Source organism: Heloderma suspectum, chromosome 5 (genome assembly GCF_057233095.1).
Source record: "Heloderma suspectum isolate Gila_16-S chromosome 5, 16-S_ref, whole genome shotgun sequence".
In the NCBI taxonomy this organism is placed as follows: domain Eukaryota; kingdom Metazoa; phylum Chordata; class Lepidosauria; order Squamata; family Helodermatidae; genus Heloderma; species Heloderma suspectum.
Window position 1 is genome coordinate 217,638,974 of NC_139462.1, and position 21,411 is coordinate 217,660,384.

At 42.5% G+C, this 21,411-nt stretch overlaps 1 protein-coding gene across 5 annotated transcripts; it reads right to left on the reverse strand.

The window, feature by feature from the left end:
- Window positions 1–1,240: 1,240 nt before the first annotated feature.
- On the reverse strand, window positions 1,241–19,483 carry NOM1 (nucleolar protein with MIF4G domain 1). Of its 5 annotated transcripts, none has more exons than XM_084859298.1 (12): window positions 19,222–19,454; window positions 18,346–18,999; window positions 16,242–16,366; window positions 14,995–15,190; window positions 13,071–13,394; window positions 11,325–11,435; window positions 10,798–10,965; window positions 9,935–10,056; window positions 3,620–3,752; window positions 2,553–2,684; window positions 1,904–2,013; window positions 1,241–1,723 (listed from the first exon to the last, which is right to left on the reverse strand). In XM_084859298.1, exons 1-12 carry the CDS (start codon window positions 19,360–19,362, stop codon window positions 1,546–1,548), a joined length of 2,394 nt encoding a protein of 797 aa, XP_084715424.1. In that variant the 5' UTR covers window positions 19,363–19,454; the 3' UTR covers window positions 1,241–1,545. The 5 variants fall into 5 exon arrangements, with proteins under 5 accessions (XP_084715424.1, XP_084715426.1, XP_084715421.1 ...); XM_084859300.1 differs by having other exon boundaries at window positions 19,225–19,447; XM_084859295.1 differs by having other exon boundaries at window positions 18,346–19,463.
- Window positions 19,484–21,411: the final 1,928 nt, after the last annotated feature.

Below are 21,411 nucleotides of genomic sequence, written 5' to 3' on the forward strand. Positions count from 1 at the left end.
GCACCCAAGTAACACTAGGGAAACAGGCTCAGCCATTCAAATCCCTTTCACGTAGGCAGGAAGGCACCCTTAACTTTTGGAGCTAGAAGAGGCTAGAAAGGTATTAATTAAAAAGGAGATTGGTCTATCTAAGCTGGTAGGTATGACATGTCAAAGGTTAGATTGTGTATTTGAAAGTGTCAGGAAGTGTGCGAGTTGTTCACCTTGGAGGAATTGAGGCTACGTGGGCTGGGGATGCTGCAGTTTTAAAGAAACATACACTGGAATGTGCCACAGAACTAGTCTTTTTTTTTTTTTTACTGGTGTTAATAATCTTAATGGATGTGTGTGTGTATCATATCTCATATATATTTGTAAACCAATGTGGATTTCCCCAACCTGGTGTCCTCCAGATATTTTGGACTGCAACTCCCAGAATTCCTGACCAGTGGTCATACTGGCTAGGGCTGATGTGAGTTGAAGTCCAAAACATGTGGAGGGCACCAGGTTGGGGAAGGCTGCAGAAGGGTATAATGGATTTATGACTACCCAATGGCAGTGATTGTTTTTCAACATGATTCCAAGGAAAAATTCTAAGCAGTTGGATTCAGGTGGAAGGGTTGGTAAATGTCAGCTCTTGCGCAAAAAGGCCTTATTGCTTCTGGAGTTACATTTGATAGGAATGCTCAAAAAATGAAAGAAAAGGAATTCGAGGACAGAATATTAGGAATAGATAACAGGTGAGAAGAAAAGTTGGAAGGAAGAAAGAATGTGACAGCTAAATTATACCATGAAGTAAACTGACGATGTAAACGAAAATCAATTACTGTATTGATTTCTATGGATTATAGTAAAGGAGAAAGTAGCAGTTGTTCTGCATGCACAAAAAGCATGTGACTACATAGAATGGGACTTTCAAGAAAAAACATCTGAAGAACTTGGGAGTGGGTAATACATTTCTGCATTGGATTTCAATAATCCATAGTAATCCTGTAGCTAGATTAATACTGAATTAACTGTGAGAAGATACCACTGGGGAAAAGTACGGGAGAGACATCCTATGCACTGTTTGCATTAACTATCAAAACTTTAGCAAAATGGATTAGGAAAAATAAAGATATAAGAAGTTGAAGAAAGTCAATAGAAAGGAGTGAGAAATAAGGAAGTTACAATGGTTCAATGTAGCAAACCATTCACTCATATAGTTATAACTCTGAAAGTGGTTTTGACAGAGGTTGAACAGTATATTCAAGCGTCAGGGTACAAATGTAACAAAATTTTATTTGAAAAATACACTGCACAGATTATTCAGGTTTTACTGGTGACCTTGCCTTGTGTTTTAACAGAATGTAAATGAATTACCATGTAAAAGCATCACCATTTATACATGCATATCTTTTAAAAATAAATACATGTGGGCTGAGTATCAAACCTAACCCAAGTCTATGTGCTTGTGAAGGAACTGTTCAGAAAATGATTTTTTCAGTTTATTAAATACCACCAAATTCAACACTGGTGCTTTCAATTGCCCCCATTTTCCACACAGGTAGGCCTGATAACTGGACACTATAACTTCAATCTTGATTCTTTTGCTTTCAAAGTCCTAGTTATTAGTTCAACTCTCTCTTTTAGCAAACTGGCTTCTTCAACACTTCGGTGAGCTTGAATATTCTTCAGCATGAAGTGGGTGAGGAAAAGCTTCAAGCCTTCATGTAGCATTCCCAGCTTGGGGTTGTCAGCCAATCTGGAAAAATACACTGAATTGAGAATTTAAATAATCTAACATTTTTCTTAGCGCAATCTTATAGCAACATTTAAAAAGTATGATCAGGTGAACAGGATAGAGGTTTACAAAAGGTTGTGGAGCATTGTATAGTAGGCTGGTTAAACCATTAGAATCTAATCAACCCCTGGGATGACTTACTTTCCAAAGATGTGGTGGAGTTCTTCTGGGTCTGTTTTTAGGAACAATGCAGATAACACTTGTCGTAAGAAGTGGACTTTTGGCTTGTCTAATTCACTGAATTCAATCACCTAGTTAAAAAGCAATGAAACGGCAAGTCTTAAAGCAAAAACTCTTAAGACACTATGAAACATTTAAGCTGTCTCTAAAATAAAGTTATCAGTACTATATAAATCACCAGCATACTACTCCTAAAAGAAAAGTTAGTAATAATACCAAAAACCAGCCTCATCTTTCTGAATATACAATGAGAGCTAAAGCTTAATCATGGCTCTAAGACAAAAAGACACCTGTCTCACATACATGCCAATTAACAAAGAAAATGGAAAAGATCTGAAAACATGAAATGCTCAACAGCAACTTGCTTAAACATTAAAAGCAACTTGCTTAAACATTAAAAAAGAGTGTAAACATTACACTCTAATAGTCTATAAAATAATCTAATGGATATTGATGCAAAAATGGGAAAATCCTGTAGTTTTCCTTTAGATATGAATAACTATTTACTTTGCCTTGCTTGTTATGTGAAGTTACACAGCAAAGCACAAATGTATTAAGCATAAGGCTAACAAGAGATGTAAAAATACATTTAAAAATGAGTTCTAATTACCTTGAAAACAGTAAGGGAGAGAGATTTAGTCTTTAACAGATGAGCCAAGAGATTAACTAAGTTGGAAAATGCAGTAGAGGATAGATTTCCCAGATCTCTGATTTTGTCCCACATACTGAACTGGAACGTCATCTAAACAAACAACCCAACAAAACCCAGAAAAAGCTGTTATTAACTATTAAAGCATGTTCTCAAGAATTATAACCTTCATGAACCTGTTACAGACCAGTTCCACATTTTGTACTGCAATGCAAGTACATTTTGATATGCTAAGTGACGTCAAATGATGTCTTATGGCTCTGGTTGGCAACTACAAGAAGCAAGCCACTTGGGAAGAGAGTCAAATCTCTCAGTCCCAAGTGATCTGCTACCAGGTCCTGCCACAGCTGGAAATGGAAGACAGCAGAGTGCAGCAGAGAGATCTCTTGTCTTTATCTACAAGTGGAGTTTTGTTTTCCCTTTTTGCCTCACATCACAATTTCCACTCCCATCCGGATTCCTGTCAGGAAAATGGGCAGGAAGCATGATTAGAAGGCACTGAAGAGGAAGAATCCACTCCGTAGCTGTGCCTGGTTTAGAATTCCATTCCATTTCTCAGAAGGGAGGCAGGCAGAAACAGACCAGAATGCACTAGCAAGAGAATTATTTCTCCTACTAGCATCCTTCAGTCCCCCGCCCCCTGAATTGCTTCAAGAAGTGTGTGTAAAAGGAGAGGTGATATATGGGGGAAAAGGGCAGGCAGCACTCCTCATGGGCACAGAGGCAGAGTGCAGGCCTCCAGCCGTAGAGATGCTGGGGACTGAATCTGGAACCTTCTTTATACAAAGTATGTGCTCTGCCACTGACCTATGGTTCCTCTCTCATACCATGCTCTTTTTGGCTTGACAAACAATATGGAAGAGTTAAAGGCTTTTTTCCTTCTGAAACATATTGTCCACATAAATGTTGTAATTAACTTTGGAAACCAAAGTTATACTTATATAACTTCATACTTATATGTGATAATGCCACTTTTATTCCCAGAAGTCTCTTTATTCAAATAGTGCAACCAGTAGTTCTTCGCTTACCTGGAATCGCCTTTCATATTCACAGAACTTGGCAGACAAATACGCGTAGAAGGGATTATAAGTCTTCTCTTGTAGGCAACAATCTATGAGAACATGGGCAATCTCTCTCTCCTGCTGATCTTTAAGCTGAAGCCTATGACATCAAAAGCCAGCATGTAAAATCCATTTCCAGAACTTTTAGGCTGAATTACCATAGAGTAAAGTTTCACTGCCAACCCAAGAACCACCCGTAGTTAATTCCCTCTTGACTTGAGCTCAAACCATTAGGCATCTAGTAAATTTTTTTAGGGCAAAATATGTTTAAGTTTAATTGTAGCACTTTTCTAAATAACGTTATCAAAAATTTATGGGTGGGAGACCTATAATGTGCAGCTGGAAAACAAAGTGTTTGGAACTGTGTGCTTTGCTCAGTATATAGTTGTGAAATAATTACTAATGTTATAAAGAATATAAAAATGGGTAGGGGGTAATCTAGATGCCATCCATCTTCAAATGCTATAGCACTGGGGAGGGGGGATCCCTTTGGCCTCCATGTTACTCAGTCAACTCTATCATCTATATTGAATCAAGAAGTTATGGTGACTGAAAAGCAACTATCCTCCAAGTTTGTCTATTTCTTAATTGACAGTGTTGGGAATCTCAACCAACCTAATTACAAAAATATAATCAGCATTAATGAGTTTCCCGCTGGCTATCTCAGCAGAAAGTCTGGCAGGACTTCTTCTTCCTCATAGAGCTGGACCAGATAGAGGAAGATTAAGACATGCTGGCAGAGAATAGTCTTAACTTGTGCTGTACCTGTTCTGTCAAATAAGTCTGATTTAGCTTCCAGAGCCATCAAATACTTGGCAGCACTAAAGCCAATTAAAATGAAAAATGCTTAATATTATACTGCAGAGTGTATCAAGCACAAAATTTGCATCCTTTCAAGACGAGGCTTTCATCTACAGATTCTAAGTCCGAGATAAATAGCCTGCCTATGATGGCCTGATTTTGCTAAGATGTAGATAAATGTTTAACTTTAACTGAAATGTTAAACGTGAGCCACATTTCAGTGAAGTCAATGGAACAACAATGTGCTATTTGTAACAAAGAATGCCACTGATGGCTCCCCAAGAAGTTATTAGCTAAGAGGGTCAAAAGTAATGCAACTAATTTCTAGATCTAGGTGCTGAGAATGAACGGAGGTGGACGAGTGGATATGTCAAAACACTTATTTCCTCGTACATTGCTTCTGTAGTATTTGTTAAACAAAATGCTGGGGTGGATGGACCTTGGATCAGACCTGTAAGGCAGTGGCCTATAACCTTACATTGTAGTCTTGAGACCCAACTTTCCACCAAGCGGATACTTTACAGTTCGTACAGAACAATGCATTGTAATAGTGTCTTGCATCTAACTCTATCAGGCCTCCTATTGCATTTGTGCATGCATGCTTATTTACATTAAGCACGCTTTCATATAAGTAAGAGGTAGACTCGAATTTAAGCCACTATGGGTGGGCTGGTTGGTGGGATCAAAATTTTAGAGTAAATCAGAAGATCTGACCTTGAATACCCTCTCAAGTATGGCACCCATTAAGTCCAAACAACAAGGGTATACAGAAATGACCTTGAGCATCCTCTAGAAGTGCTTCCCTGTTCGGAATTTCTTCGACTGGGGTTACACAGACATGGATCAGCCTGTGTGCCCCTCTACCCGTTAAATGTACTGTTTTCTGTTTGCCTTCAGTATATGGCATATATGTCTCTCTGTCTCTTTCTCTTTTTACGGGACTTTTGCTCTCTTGAGGACCCAAGTTTCTAATCTTGTTGGGTTCAGGTTCCAATCCTTCCAACAGAGGATCCCTAGTTGTCAAAATATATCAGTACAATTCATACCAATTTCTTGTGCAGTGAGAAGTGCTAGGGGCAATGGTACAGGATTTTGCTTCCTTTGGATGAGAGCGCTCTGGAATTTGTGGTCTCTTTGTAGTAACTGTTTTAATTAATATACAAGCAGAGCGCATTGGAAGCTAATAGGCACTCCACCAGGCAGCAAGCCTGCTGATGGTGCATCAGATCCGCAGAGAGCAGCTATTGCAGCCCCCTCATCTGGCCCTGCCAATTTCAGCTAAAAATCTCCAAATTCAAACTGCCTTTCCCCCTCTCTCACTCACAGGTATCTACCCTGTGGAATTCTGATCTCAGATCTCACTCCCTGCAGGTAGATTGCTCATTCAGAAAAACATCTATAGCTATTAATGGAACATTTGAGTTCTTTTGTCAAATCCCATCAGCCAATGGGATTAGACAAAACCATAGTGACAGACCCATTTACAGAAACTGTTAAACTATTCTGAGTCAGAACCTTCGCCCATCTACTGCAAATCACCCAGAGATCTACCAGTAGAGCCCAATCTACTTTCTGCTCAGCCCTGATTTACATGCATACAAGCAAAGCTTACTGGAAGCAAGCAGTCACTAGTTTGGCAGGCAAAAGACTGTTGCTGCTCCATCAAATCCTCAGTTGGGGCAGCCTCAGTTTAGTTAAAGCTCAGTTCTTCAAATTCAAAATTTCTCTCTCTCTCTCATTTGCTCTCCCTCTTGCAGAGCCCTAGTTTCAGATACCGCTCCCTGAAGGTAGACTGCCCATTCAGGATAACATTGTTGTTGTTGTTCAGTCGTTCAGTCGTGTCCGACTCTTCGTGACCCCATGGACCATAGCACGCCAGGCCTTCCTGTCCTGCGCTCTCTCCCGGAGCGTGCTCAAGTTCATATTCATTGCATCCGTGATGCTATCTAGCCATCTCATCCTCTGCCGTCCCCTTCTCCTTTTGCCTTCAGTCTTTCCCAGCATCAGGGTCTTTTCCAGGGAGTTTTCTCTTCGCATTAGGTGGCCAAAATATTGGAGCTTCAGCTTCAGTATGTGTCCTTCCAATGAGCAGTCAGGGTTGATTTCCTTTAGGATGGACTGATTTGACCTCCTTGCAGTCCAGGGGACTCGTAAGAGTCTTCTCCAGCACCACAGTTCGAAAGCATCAATTCTTCGGCGCTCAGCCTTCCTTATAGTCCAGCTCTCACAGCCATACATTACTACTGGGAAAACCATAGCTTTGATTAGACGGACCTTTGTCGGCAAGGTGATGTCTCTGCTTCTTACTATGCTGTCTAGGTTGGCCATAGCTTTCCTCCCAAGGAGCAAGCGTCTTTTAATTTCATGGCTACAGTCACCGTCTGCGGTGATCTTGGAGCCCAAGAAAGTAAAATCTGTCACTGCTTCCATTTCTTCCCCTTCTATATGCCAGGAAGTGATGGGGCCAGATGCCATGATCTTAGTTTTTTTAATGTTGAGTTTCAAACCAGCTTTTGCACTCTCCTCTTTCACCCTCAACAAGAGGCTCTTTAGATCCTCTTCGCTTTCTGCCATTAGGGTGGTATCGTCTGCATATCGGAGGTTGTTGATAATTCTCCCAGCAATCTTAATTCCGACCTCTGATTCATCCAACCCGGCATTTCTCATGATGTACTCTGCATATAAGTTAAATAAGCAGGGTGACAATATGCAGCCTTGTCGTACTCCTTTCCCAATTTTGAACCAATCGGTTGTTCCATGTCTGGTTCTTACTGTTGCTTCTTGACCCTCGTACAGGTTTCTCAGGAGACAGGTAAGGTGGTCTGGTACTCCCATCACTTTCAGAATTTGCCACAGTTTGTTGTGATCCACGCAATCAAAGGCTTTAGCGTAGTCAATGAAGCAGAAATAGACGTTTTTCTGGAATTCTCTTGCTTTCTCCATGATGCAGCGAATGTTGGCGATTTGATCTCTAGTTCCTCTGCCTCTTCTAAACCCAGCTTGTACTTCCGGTAGTTCTTGGTTCGCATACTGCTGAAGCCTAGCTTGTAGGATTTTGAGCATCACCTTGCTGGCATGTGAAATGAGCGCAATGGTGCGGTAGTTTGAACACTCTTTGGCGTTGCCCTTCTTTGGAATTGGAATGTAAACTGACCTTTTCCAGTCTTGTGGCCACTGTTGAGTGTTCCAGATTTGTTGGCATATTGAATGCAGCACTTTAACAGCATCATCTTTTAGGATTTTAAATAGCTCGGCTGGAATACTGTCATCTCCGCTAGCTTTGTTGTTACTAATGCTTCCTAAGGCCCACTTGACTTCACTCTCTAGGATGTCCGGCTCAAGTTCAGTGACCGCACTATCATGGCTATCAGGGACATTCAGATCTTTCCTGTATAGTTCTTCTGTGTATTCTTGCCACCTCTTCTTAATCTCATCTGCTTCTGTTAGGTCCCTGCCTTCTTTGTCCTTTATCATGCCCGTCTTTGCACAAAACGTTCCCTTGAGATCTCCAATTTTCTTGAAGAGATCTCTAGTCTTTCCCATTCTGTTGTTTTCCTCGATTTCTTTGCATTGTTCATTTAAGAAGGCCTTCTTGTCTCTCCTTGCTATTCTCTGGAACTCTGCATTCAGTTGGGTGTATCTTCCCCTTTCTCCCTTGCTTTTCGCTTCCCTTCTTTCCTCAGCTACTTGTAAAGCCTCATCAGACAGCCACTTGGCTTTCTTGCATTTCTTTTTCTTTGGGATGGATTTCGTTGCTGCCTCCTGAACAATGTTACGGACCTCCGTCCATAGTTCCTCAGGCACTCTGTCTATCAGGTCTAATCCCTGAAATCTATTCCTCACCTCCACTGTATATTCATCAGGGATATGATTTAGGTCATACCTGAACGGTTTAGTGGTTTTCCCGACGTTCTTCAATTTAAGCCGAAATTTTGCAAGAAGCAGCTCATGATCTGAGCCACAGTCAGCTCCAAGTCTTGTTTTTACTGACTGTATGGAGCTTCTCCATCTTTGGTTGCAAAGGACATAATCAATCTGATTTCGATATTGACCATCTGGTGACGTCCATGTGTAGAGTCGCCTCTTGTGCTGTTGGAAAAGAGTGTTTGCTATGATCAGCATGTTCTCTTGGCAAAACTCTATTAGCTTTTGTCCTGCTTCATTTTGTACACCAAGGCCATGCCTGCCTGTTATCCCGGTGATTTCTTGACTTCCTACTTTAGCATTCCAATCCCCTATGATGAAGAGGACATCTTTTTTTGGTGTTAGTTCTAGAAGGTGTTGTAGGTCTTCATAGAACCGATCAACCTCAGCTTCTTCGGCCTCAGTGGTTGGGGCATAGACTTGAATTACTGTGATGTTGAATGGTTTGCCTTGGATTCGTACTGAGATCATTCTATCATTTTTAAGATTGTACCCCAGTACTGTTTTTCCCACCCTTTTGTTGACTATGATTGCTACTCCATTTCTTCTAAGGGATTCTTGCCCACAATAGTAGATATGATGGTCACCTGAATTAAATTCGCCCATGCCTGTCCATTTGAGTTCGCTGATTCCCAAGATGTCGATGTTCAATCTTGCCATCTCCTGTTTGACCACCTCCAGCTTACCTTGATTCATTGATCTGACATTCCAGGTTCCTAAACAATATTGTTCTTTACAGCATCGGATTTTCTTTTCACCACCAGACACATCCACAGCTGAGTGTCCTTTCGGCTTTGGCCCAGCCGCTTCACTCTTTCTGGCGCTACTTGGAAATACCCTCTGCTCTTCCCCAGTAGCATATTGGACACCTTCCGACCTGAGGGGCTCATCTTCCGGCGTCATCTCTTTTAGCCTTGCGATACGTTCCATGGGGTTTTCTTGGCAAGAATCCTGGAGTGGGTTGCCATTTCCTTCTCCAGTGGACCACATTTTGTCAGAACTCTCTGCCATGACCTGTCCGTCTTGGGTGGCCCTGCACGGCATAGCTTATGGCTTCACTGAGTTACACAAGCCCCTTCGCCACAACAAGGCAGTGATCCATGAAGGGGCAGGATAACATACCCACCCATTATAGGAACATTACTTTTTTTTTTTTTTTTTACTACCATCAAGCAACACTTTAAGCAAACCATAGCGATAGACCCATTCACTGTAATTAGTTGACTAAATTCACAAGATGCTAACATTTACCCATTCCATACAGCACGATCCTCTCCTAAAATGGGATTTTATCTTAGACTGCAATCTGTAACACGCTTAATTTGGAAGTAAGGTCCACTGAATATTTTACTTCAGGGTAAACATTCAAAGGACCGCATTTTTAGAATATGTCCACCTGTTTCTGTTTCACAATTCCCTTGCACCAAGCAAAATGGAGACTTGCTATTACTAAGGCACAATCTTCTGGCCATACATTGTAGACACTTATTCAGGGGAAATTTGTTTTGCATCCAAACAGTGGTTTCGCTTCTGAGACTTATCCTGGCAGGTACTTACTTTAAAAGTTTTTCGAAGGCATCCAAAAAATCTTCACTAGTCATCAAGATACAAAATATATTCCTCCTGATGTCTGTGTTCATTCTCTGCTTACGAGCAAGCTCCAGAATCTTTGAACTTACCTGAAGAGGGCGAGGGTTGAGTATTAGACACTGTACTAGCTGTTAATAATCTTAAAATATGCCTGTCTTGGATAAGCTACATAAATACAAATTCTATTATTTATCATTACATTTATATCCCACTTTTTTCTTCCCGCTAGGAACTTTTTTGGTCCTCCTCATCTCCATTTTTAGTCCTCACAACAACCCTGTGAGGTAGGTTAGAGACAGTTTGCAGTAAGCAGTACCTTCAGAAGCAAAAAAGTAACTGGAGGTATGTGATCTTTAGCAAAGAACCAGCATGTCCCCCCGCCTCCCACCCTTCAGATTGATGCCCTGCAGCTTTTTCTTCAGAATAAACGTGAGCAGTTAAAGCAGGCTTCATGATCATAACATGCCATTTGCTCAAGTACATCACTAATGGTATGTTTAGACTGCAGATTTGTTGCTGACTACTGTGAGGACTGGGACAGAAGCCCAGGAGCTTGTAGGGAAATATTTATACTTGGAGGGAGGGCAAAGAGATTTGGAGGAGCTACCATTCCCCCTCTTGCCAGTATTAGATTATAGGGGTGGGTGGGTCAATTTTATCCTTGAACAGATTCTGAAAGGAATACATACTCCCAAGAACACCTCCCCCCCAACCATCCTCATTTACACTGATAAGGAGAAATCCCAATGTTAAGAATGCTCTTTGGGGGGCCATTAAAGTCTCAGTGTTAGAAAGGCACCAGGCTTGGATCAATAATGCTCAGCAGTTACCTTTCCTACAGGTAGCATTTGTTGATTTTTGTTGCTGGTGCTGCCAATCATTGGAGCTCCACTCCATGATGATCCAACAATCCACCAACGGCCGACCTGATCAGCACTGAGGAGAGATTCGAATGACACACGAAGTTGAGCTTCTTTTCCAGAACTGCTACTGTGAATCTAATATAAAAGAAGTGTGTTCAGGTAGATGATGTTTAAATAAGGAGTTTTATACTCAAGTATTGGTCATCATTGGACTTCATAATCTCCATCACCAAATGTAACTGGAAAGCCTAAATTATGGTTTACTTGAACCCAAGATGCTCTTGGGGACTTCTTTTTAAACACATGGCAAACACAGCAACTAATTCTCCTTCTGCAAAACAAACCTTGTTTCATTAGGGCAGTCAACCATGCTATGTTAATAGGTCCTAAAGGTTCATGTTGTTAATAGCAATTTTTACTAATGTTCAGATTTTATTTAGAATCTATCAGACAGAAAGAAATATAGCAAAGTATGTTTTTTTCTTCCACTTTACCAGTGTTCTCAGCAGCTTTCGTAATTTCTCTACAGGTTCAGGATCATAACCAGGGATTTTCCTCATGTCATTATTTTTTAGTGCCAGCATTGTTTCCAACATAAAGCAAACCTTTTGAAAAAGACAAGTCTGTATTATTGTCCCAGTGCTTAAAATGGCAAAGATCTCCAGCATAAAGATGAAAATTGGACTACAGCCCAAATGCTTTTACACTGATCTCTAAGATTGGTATTAAAATCTGCCAAACAAAATCACATTTTTGACTGATTTATGAATAGTCATGTTTCTTCTTCAGACATATTTAAAAAGCTACGTTTCATAGGTTTTCCAGGGAATGCTTCAAGTCTATAGGTAAAATCCAAATACTGTGGCACAGATCTGGATAGACAGATTACCTATATTACCTTAACACATGTCTAAACCTTATTTTGAGGCAAAATGTGCCAGTGTCATCAGATCCAAGAGGACAATGCAGGGGTCCCCAACCATTTTGGACCCATGGACACACTCAAACTCTGAAAAACTTGTGGGCACTACAAAATGGGTGCTGTGAGGAGCATGGCCAGTCACGCAAAGGCTGCTTTGGGAGAACAGCCAGCCAGAACTAGTAGATAAAAATGGATCATCATGCATCTATATGATTTTTACACTGGGTCCCTCTGCCCCCACAACCCACTATCAAATTAAAACTCACAGTGGTGCCTCTAGGCAGTGAAGTAAAAAGTATAGATCTGGTGCTTGTCAGTGCCACCATTTTAGATCAAAAGCATTAATCCAAACTATCATCAAATCACAGATCCCATCTGTGGACACAGAGGTGACCTATGATTTGCAGGTGGATTTGAGGGATCCCTTGTTAAAATCATGAGGAAACATAAGGATCTTTTCCTTGGCTCTATGTTTTTGTACCATGGTGGCACTAGAAAGTGCTGGAACCATTATTTTTGCAGTTCAGCTGTGACCTGTGGTATGATGGCAGTTTTGTAAAAAATTATGCAAATTCAAATGGATTCATCTTTTACATGTGTGTACGTCCACGCGTGCATGCACGTGCCTTCTCTGTGTGCCCTCCTCAACCTGGCACTCTATTCTCTCTATGTGCTTCCATGTCCCCTCTATCTCCTGACTGACACATCACTATGCTGGGAAGGAGCAGGGGCCCCGTGGATGGTTTTTGTGGGTGCTGCGATGCCTGCATGCACTGCATTGGGAAAGGCAGGGATAGTGGCTGTGAAGACTTGAATTCAAATCTCATCTCTGCCATGAACTCCCCAGGTAGCTTTAAGCAAGTCCTTAGCTTTAGTCCTTTATCCAGAAGATGAGAATAATAATGCTGATCTACCTTACAGGACTGTTTTAAGGATTACTGAGATAATGGGAGCTACATATTTTAAGAGCCAAGTATTAATAATCAGATGTTTACTGTGTTCCAGCCTTCCAGTCTGTAGAAAGTGGCATGCGTGGTATCTATACACTATCTGTGCTATGGGAGAGGCCAGCACTGTGGTCCCCTGTGCTTCATTCTGCCTATTTAAACAGGAATACTCTGCTGTGCTACTGCTCCCCATACACCAGCTGTGTGACAGCTCAAAGGCACAATTTTAAGGTCCAATCAGACTTCAGGCAACTGCACCCCTCCTATCGCAAGTTGCATTAGGAAAATACAGCTCTATTAAAGCTCCTGTCAAATTCTGCTTTTGTTAAGAAAGTTGTCTCAAAAAGATATTTTTAAAAATGCATCCATACCCTTGACTGGTCCTGGAATTGCTTCCCTACTGCATTTGCTTTTTTCTGGGCCTCAGTGATAAGTTCTTTCAGCGCCAGAGCATCATCTTTCCTCAAGGAAAAGCCCACATTTTTCAGCAGCAGCAGAATTAGTTCAATATCCTTTTCAGAAAAAGTGCTAACAAGCTTCTTTAAGATGTCAAAGATCAGCAATGAATGCACTACATAAAAGTTATACAAATGAGCAATTAAGGTAAGGAGGTTCTCACATTCTTTCCCTTCAGCTTCACTTTTGTAGACTTCATCAAATTTCCTCACCACAGTTTCCAAAAAGTGAGTGCCAACCTGGAATAGTTAACACACACACACGATTAATGAGATGCTGACAGTTTAGCGCTTTAAAAAAGGAATCCAACAATTCATAACTAATACTGTGGTCTTAAAACATGCTGACCAGCAATTCTGAACATATAGTATGGAGCATATTGGCTGCTGTGCTTGCATATTACTAACCACTGCATTAGGCTAGCATTGCAGACAGTTTTCAGTCACATCAAGAGTATTTCCCAAGCATTATTTGAATGGCTGGAATGTCTCACCTGCAAACGTTAATAAGTTCTAGAAAATGGAGTAATCCTCCTTACAACAAATGTAAAGCTTTTTAACATGATTCACAGATAGGTGTGAGGAAAAACAAAACCTACTCAAGCATCGTTTGTGAAAACAGTTTTAGATCATCATGGATGGCGATACTCATGTATACAGGTCAGTTTATAAAATTAAGTCATGACTGTATAAATTGGCCAGAGTTGCCAAATATAATAACTAAGGGATATATTGGGAACAGTCAGTGTTGGGATTCACAGTAAAATTAGAAGGAGAAAGTGCCTTTTCTCTACGGACAACATGCAAAGATCCTTGGCCTTTTAAAACCTTGGGAACCTTCGTTAAAATGTTAATATTTTTTTAAAAAATGATTTTATTTACATTTACATGCCACCACTCTGTTGAACAGCACCCAGGACAGTGCTTCTTAAATAAGACAAAAAAGTACCATAAAACCCATAATTACCAAAATGTTGTGGAACTACCATTAGAACGTAATTGGCACCTAAAAATTAAAGTCCTACTAGAACAGGGATGGGGAACCTCTAGTCCTCCAGTGATTGTCAGACTTCAAATCTCATCGGCCCCAGCAAATATGGCCAAAGGCCAGGGATGATGGTATTTGGAGTTCAGCAGTATCTGGAGGACCACAGGTTCCCCACCCTTGTACCAGAAAATGAGGTATACTTTCCCTCTGGTCCAATTTGGAAAGCAGACAAACCAGGCTATTTAGCTGTAAACCAAAAGCAATGGCCCCTGGTTTAGATTAGATTGGGGTGGGAAACGTGTGAACTTCGAATTGTTTTGGCCTACAACTCCCATCAGCCTTAGCCAGCATAGCCAAAGGTGAGAGATGATAGGAGTTGAAGGCCCAAAAAATCCAGAGGTTCACAAATTTCCCCCCCGTGGATTAGATGAAGGGGAATAGGCAAATGTATGGCACACAGGTTTATCAGTGGGTGTTAGGCATAACAGCCAAATAGAACCTCCATGTTCAAGGGCAGTATGCCACTGAATACCAGTTTGGTAGGGGGAGCAAGATTACAGGACAGCTATTGCCTTCATGCCCTGCTGGGCTTTCAAGAGGCATCAGGTTAGCTGCTCTGGGAAACAGAGTGTTGGACTAGAATGGGGGTGGGGAACCTATAGCCTTGCAGTTGTTGAACTCCAACTCCCATCAGCCCCAGCCAGAATGGCCAGTGATCAGGGATGATTGGAGCTGCTGTCCAACAATGTTTGGAGGGTCACAGGTTCTGCACTCTATACTTGAAAGTCAGGTATGCTGCTGTGCCAATCAACACTTGAGAAGAAAAAGAAAAAGCCAGAAAAGAAAAATTACCTCAATTCCCACTGTCCGATGAAGGACGCTAACCAAAAGAATATGCTCCATCACCAGTCTGGAAGGCATTGCTGATGCTGTAACACAAGCACTGATAAGAATATTCGTTAATGTTTCATTCATATCTTTTCTGCTGTTTGCCATGTATAGCTCCTCCAACTGCGCACTTATAGAAGTTAAGTTTGGTTCGCTCAACCTAGTGGGAAACAAATCATATACAGATCAAGTTAAATTGTTGGATTTAATATTTTGTTTCATCATTATCAATACCCAGCCATATTAAACAATATGTAAAAAGTATGTTCATGGATGTAATATCTTTATGGTAGGGAACTTCTTTGGATCTTCTATTTTAATCCATAAACTTTTAACTCTGGTCTATAAGAGATGAAACATGCACCTACGAAACATTCAGAATGAACAACCATATGCTGCCTGCAGTTAACACAGGTTTTAATTCCAAACTTTAGAGAACTTCCATCAATTTTAATAAAAACAACAAAGAGTCTTGTGGCACCTTAAAGACTAAGGAATTTATTCTGGCATAAGCTTTCGTGGACAATAGCCCACTTCATCAGATGCATGGAGTATTATGGAAAGTTTCAGGTTTATTTACAGGACATATGGTGGTGAAGGGTGGGGGGAAGAATTAACACTACATGTGCTAATCAGCTTACCTTGTGCCAGGATGTTTGAATTATCAGCAACAACTGCACTGTGAATGACCATGGTTAATAATTGATTGTCGCTTTCTGCACTGAATTACCTTCTGCCCTTACTGTTTACAATGTGTTGTATCTAAACTTGAAACTCTCCATAGTATTTTATGCATCTGATGAAGTGGACTATACTCCATAAAAACTTATGGTAGAATAAATGTATTAGTTTTTAAAGTGACACAAGACTCTTGGTTGTTTTTACTGCAATAGACTAACATGGCTACCCTCTGGGAATCAATTTTAATAGAAATGTTCTGGAGAGAAAGGCAGTTTTTCTCAAGATTGATGACCCGGCATACCAGAATGTAAGCTACCACTTTGTAACTGAAACCACAATGTTTCATATCAAAATCTAGCACAACATATATATCAACTTGAGAAAAATTGACAAGCCACTCAATTTGACTGGAAAAGTCAATGAAGGAGCCACAAAACAAAATGCAGTACGTAAATTAGAAATTCTACCTATTCTTGGTTGAACCATAGAAGTTCTGTAAGAAAAATTAGTTAACACAATTTCAATGCTACCTGTTAATTAGACCTTTCAATGTTTTCTTCAGCCTTTCTAATTCTTCCCTCTTTTTGGCATCTAGAGTCTTTTCAGACCTTTGCATCAGAGGGGGAACATACTTTGTAGCACCTTGGCAAAGATTCTAAACAAAAACAAAGAAGCAAATATGTTTTATTAAATAATTTCATATTTGAAAATATGGTTGAATATTCAGATCTTAAGTGACTGTGAATGAAAAAGCACCTGTTGTGCATATCTTACTATAATCAGCCATGTGAGCTTTTGCACATGGGCACTTCAAAAGTCATCATGTGGGCAACAACTATTATATGATTATGTGATAGCTGATTCAATAAAATATGTTTACACTGTTAGGTGCATCTAAAACTATAAACGGTGAATGTGACCAATACAAATTTGTCAATATGCGTACATTTGACAGGTACACTGGTTAGAGAGCTGAGATATGCTGCTGATTCTCACAATGGAGGGGTGTAAAGAGTGGGATCCCACAAGGGTATTGGGACCAGTGCTTTTTAACTTCCATAAATGATCTGGAATTAGGAGTAACAGTGAGGTGGCCAAGTTTGCTGATGGCAAAAAATTTAGGGTGGTTAAAACCAAAAGGAATTGTGAAGAGCTCTACGAGGATCTCTCCAAACCCGGAGTATGGGCATCAAAATGGCAAATGCAGTTCAATGTAAGAAAGCAGAAAGTGATGCACACTAGGGCAACCTTCCTCCCCCCTTCACATATATGCTTATGGGATCTCAGCTAGCAGTGACTGACCAAGAAAGAGATCTTGGGCTAATGGTGGACAGCTTAATAAAAATGTCAACCCAGTGTGCAGCTACTGTAAAAATGGCAAATTCCATGTTAGGCATAACTAGGAAAGGAATGAGAAATAAAACTGCAAATATCATACTGGCCTTATACAAATCTATTGTGCAACCACACTTGGAATACTGTGTACAGTTCTGGTTACCTGAGCTAAAGAAGATATTGTTGAATTGGAAAAGGACAACCAAAATGAGGGGCTGGAGCAACTCCCCTATGACGAAAGGTTACAGTGTCTGGGTCTGTTTAGCTTACAAAAACGTTGAGCAGGGGGCTATGTGATAGAGGTGTACAAAATTATGCATGGTGCAGAGAGGGAGACATTTTTCTCCTCTCATATAATACTAGAACCTGGGGTCATCCCATGAAGCTGATTGGTGGGAGATTCAGGACAGTTAATACAGCAAATAGTTAAAACTATGCAGTGGTAGCCACCAATTTTGATAGCTTTAAAAGGGGATTAAATTTACAGAGGATAAGGCCATCAATGGCATCATGATGGCTATATGATACCTCAGTATCAGAGGCATTATGCCTACGTACACCAGTTCCTGGAGAACATGACTGGGAGGGTGCTACTGCACTCATGTCCTACTTGTCAATTTCACACAGGTAGACGGTCGGCCACTGTATGAATGGCTCTTCTTACATTCTTATACTGACCAGGGTTTGCTGTTGTGCAATGTGGGCAGTTAGGTGGGTGACTACATTAATACTTTTCTGCAGTGGGCCAACATCTCTGGAATGCTTTGCCATTAAGGGTCCACCAGGCCCCAACATTGCAGGCTTTTAGGAAAGCCCTGAAAAGTTGTTTACTCTGGCCTTTCCCTGATTATGTTTTATTGGACTGGACTGTAGTTGCAATTGTGATGTAGGTCTTGTCCTACACTAGCCTTTGCTATATTTTGGAATGTTTGCTGTTGTTACCACATCATTTTTATTGTATGAATGTTACTGTTGTATGCTGCCTTGGGAGTGCTCCTGCCCTGAACGGCAGCCTAGAAATATCTTAAATACATATATAAATGTGTGAATATATGAAGGTGCCTGACACTAAATCAGGCCCCTTGTCCCTTGTGTATTGTCTACTCAGATTGGCACCAGATTTCCAAGGCCTCAGGCCCCCTACGCCAGCCTTCCCCAACCTGGAACTCTCTAGATGTTTTGGATTCCTGACCACTGACCATGCCACCTGGGTCTGATAAGAGCTGAAGTCCTAAACATCTAAAGGCAGCAGGTCAGGAAAGACTGACTTAAGCAGACCTTAGAAGCCTTCATACAGACCTCCTCCTTGTCTCTGGGAGGTGCAGGTTCTTTGGCTCCAGCCTCTGTGCTTTTGAAGCCATGGGATGTGACTTCTCCCTCTTCACTTTCGCGATCTCCTTCCAAGATGGAGTTCTCTGAGCTTCTCCCCTCTTCTCCCATAGCCAAATCCTGTTCCTCGTTGTCTTCCTCCATACCCCTCTCTTCTTCCATTGCCAAATCCTCCTCCTCCTCCTCCATACTCATCTCCTCTCCCTCATCTGTCTGGTGTGGTCCCTCTGCTTCCTCGTCCTCAGACGCCCCTCCTTCTCCACCCTGCTCTTCCTCGCCTTCCTCACTGCTCTCGTACAGGCCGGGGAAGGAAGCCCCTGGTTCCAAAGCTCCCAACACGTATCCCAGCCCGTCCTTGGCGAAGCTCTGAGGCAAGGCCGCTGCCTCCCCCAGCCCTTGCTGCTGCTGCTTCCGACGCTTGTTGAGTCCCAGCTGTCTTTCCAGCCGCCGGATCTCCCGCTCCTCCGCCTCGTTGGCCGCCAGCAGGGCTTTTTTGCGCGCCAGGGCTGTAGCTGAGGGCACCGGGCCTCCGGGCCGCTCTCTCCGGGCTTCGGCGGCGGGGAGACGCTTCCCTTGCGCCGGGGCCTGCGGTAGTAGCGGTGGTGGTGATGATGGCGGCGGCGGCTTCTTCTTCCCGGCGGAGGTTGCCAAAGCCGGGCGGGAGGGCCGAGGGAGTTTCACCTCCACTGCCGCTGTCTCCTTGCCGTTCAGGTGCCGTCGCCGCCGGCCCCGCTTCAACTTGCGCTTCTCTCGCCTCAGCTCCCGGCGGTTCCTCCGGCTGCTCAACGCCGGTCGGGGCTGCTGCGGCGGGGCCCCAGAAGGTGCCAAGAAGCCGCCGCCGCCGGCTGCCTCCACAAACTCCCGTACCGCCAACCCCAGCTTCTGTAAGTTCCCTGCTTGCTGCTGCTGCTGCTGCTGCCGCCGCCCTAGTTTCCTACTCTGGGTCCGGCCATTCCCAGGCGCTGAGGAGGAGGCCGCCCGCTTCATGGCAACTACCTACTACACGCACCTCAGGCCCTTCTCCTCATGGGCGCCGCCATCTTAGAGCGGCCTCTTAGCCAGGCCTCGTTTTCAGACCCAGCCTAGTTGCGGCGGAAGAGGCGGCAGCGCCATCTGCTGGAGAGCCAGTACATTACAGCAAGGATTGAGGAAGAAAAGCTATTGGGACGCGACCAGTCAAGGCGCCGCGTTCTCTCCATGAACGCTGGGAAATGTAGTTTCTTCGGTGAAGGGCTCAGGTTCCTTCGCCAGAAAGCTACAGTTCCCAGAATTCCTTGGGAGAAATCTTGGAAGCCATGACTGTTGTAAACGATATCGACAGCACATTTAAAGACAAAGTTAAGCCATTACTGAACTCAGTGGCCGGGCTGGCCCCAGGTTTTTGAGGGCCCTTGGACTAGGCATCCCCAATGGCCACCCTGGTATTGCTCGTCCTCTTTCTTATCACTGCTTCCTTACCACCACAGTTGTCTGGGCCAGAGTAAGAGGCAGGTGAGCAAGTAGGTTGCAGTGGTAAGTAGGAGCAAGTCTAGGGGGCTCTTGTCAGCGGGCCCCTGCTGGGATGTGGGTTTTTGACAGGTGCCCGACCATGCCTACCTTGGATGGTTCGCTTCTGCTTCTGAATAAAACACATTTAGGGATCACACTGTTAGGCTTCCTGTAGGTTTGTTGTATAGCCTAGGGTCAATTAAGTGTTGCCAACATTTTCTCTCCCTGGCAGCCAGGGCTCTCATGCCATTAAACAGCTGTGTGAAAGCAATAATGAAACGGGAAACTTGCCATTCCTGTTTCTACAAGCTAGGAAGTGCTTCATTATGTTGTCGTTTATTCGTTCAGTCACTTCCGACTCTTCGTGACTTCATGGACCAGCCCACGCCAGAGCTTACTGTTGGCCGTTGCCACCCCCAGCTCCCCCAAGGTCGAGTCCGTCACCTCCAGAATATCATCCATCCATCTTGCCCTTGGTCGGCTCCTCTTCCTTTTGCCTTCCACTTTCCCTAGCATCAGCATCTTCTTCAGGGTTCATTATATATCTGTTAAAAGTTGATAAGAGCCTTGAGAACGGACAGGAGGAAAACGAGAGGGAGATGGGTGGCAAACTTATATCCAGATATGTGGGGAATGAAAACATAACTACCAGTGCAATCCTATACATAGCTGCTTAGAAGTCTCATTGAGCTCAATGGAGCTTACTCCCAGGTAAGTAGGTGTAGGACAGCAGCCTATATCACAGACTGGTTGAATAAACTTTCCTCCCTTGGAAAAGGTGGGATTTCTAGCATACTTTTTAGCATTGTTACTGAACTACAGTTCCCAAGATTCTTTGTGGAGAAATTCATGACACAACTGGTATAAAGCTAATGGGAAGAATTAAGAGTCCCTTCTGATTATGCAAACTATGTGTGTCAGTCAGAGTCAGATTTCTGCCAATTCCCCCTCCAGCTGCCGCCCCACATCCCATGCCATTCTAGAGGTTCCTTTGCTTGAGGTGGGGGAACATTAATGGGAAGGAGGAGGAAGGAAAGCCCCCATGCACCAGTGGAACACTGCTCATAGTTATCTGGATCCTGCTCAATATAAGTTAGTAGCATAGCAATATTCAATAAGGTTTCCTAGTAGTGCTTCTGTCTTACCATATGCCTGACAATCAGCAATTTATAAGGTGTAAACTGTTCCAGCTTGCAGATGCAGTGACAGAAAAACTTGAATGTCCTGAATGCTTGTTGTCATCAGGCTGTTAAAGTCACAGAAGGGATGGTAAGGGAAGCACTGCAAATGTTTTGAAGCATTGAAAAACGTTCCAGACCTTTAGTGGTCGTAATCTCAAAGCCCTGGTTACTATGCTTCACCAGTTAAATCCATTTGAACTGGGTTCCCTTAAGATTTCTGTTCTCATAGTAAAGAAACTATGATTATTATTTCAATTTTTATATACTGCCTTTCATTATCTAAATTCTAGGACAGTTCACAGTGATATAAAAAAATCCCAAAACAATACAATCAACAATAAAAGCAGCAGATAAAACAACTGGAGCA

Coding starts and splice junctions, on each gene's coding strand:
- NOM1 (XM_084859295.1), bottom strand. CDS start 19,362: ATGAAGCGGGCGGCCTCCTCCTCAGCGCCTGGGAATGGCCGGACCCAG. Junction 16,367..18,345: donor CTCCCAGAGACAAGGAGGAG/GTCTGTATGAAG, acceptor GTTTTTGTTTAG/AATCTTTGCCAAGGTGCTAC. Junction 15,191..16,241: donor TTGAAAGGTCTAATTAACAG/GTAGCATTGAAA, acceptor GTTTCCCACTAG/GTTGAGCGAACCAAACTTAA.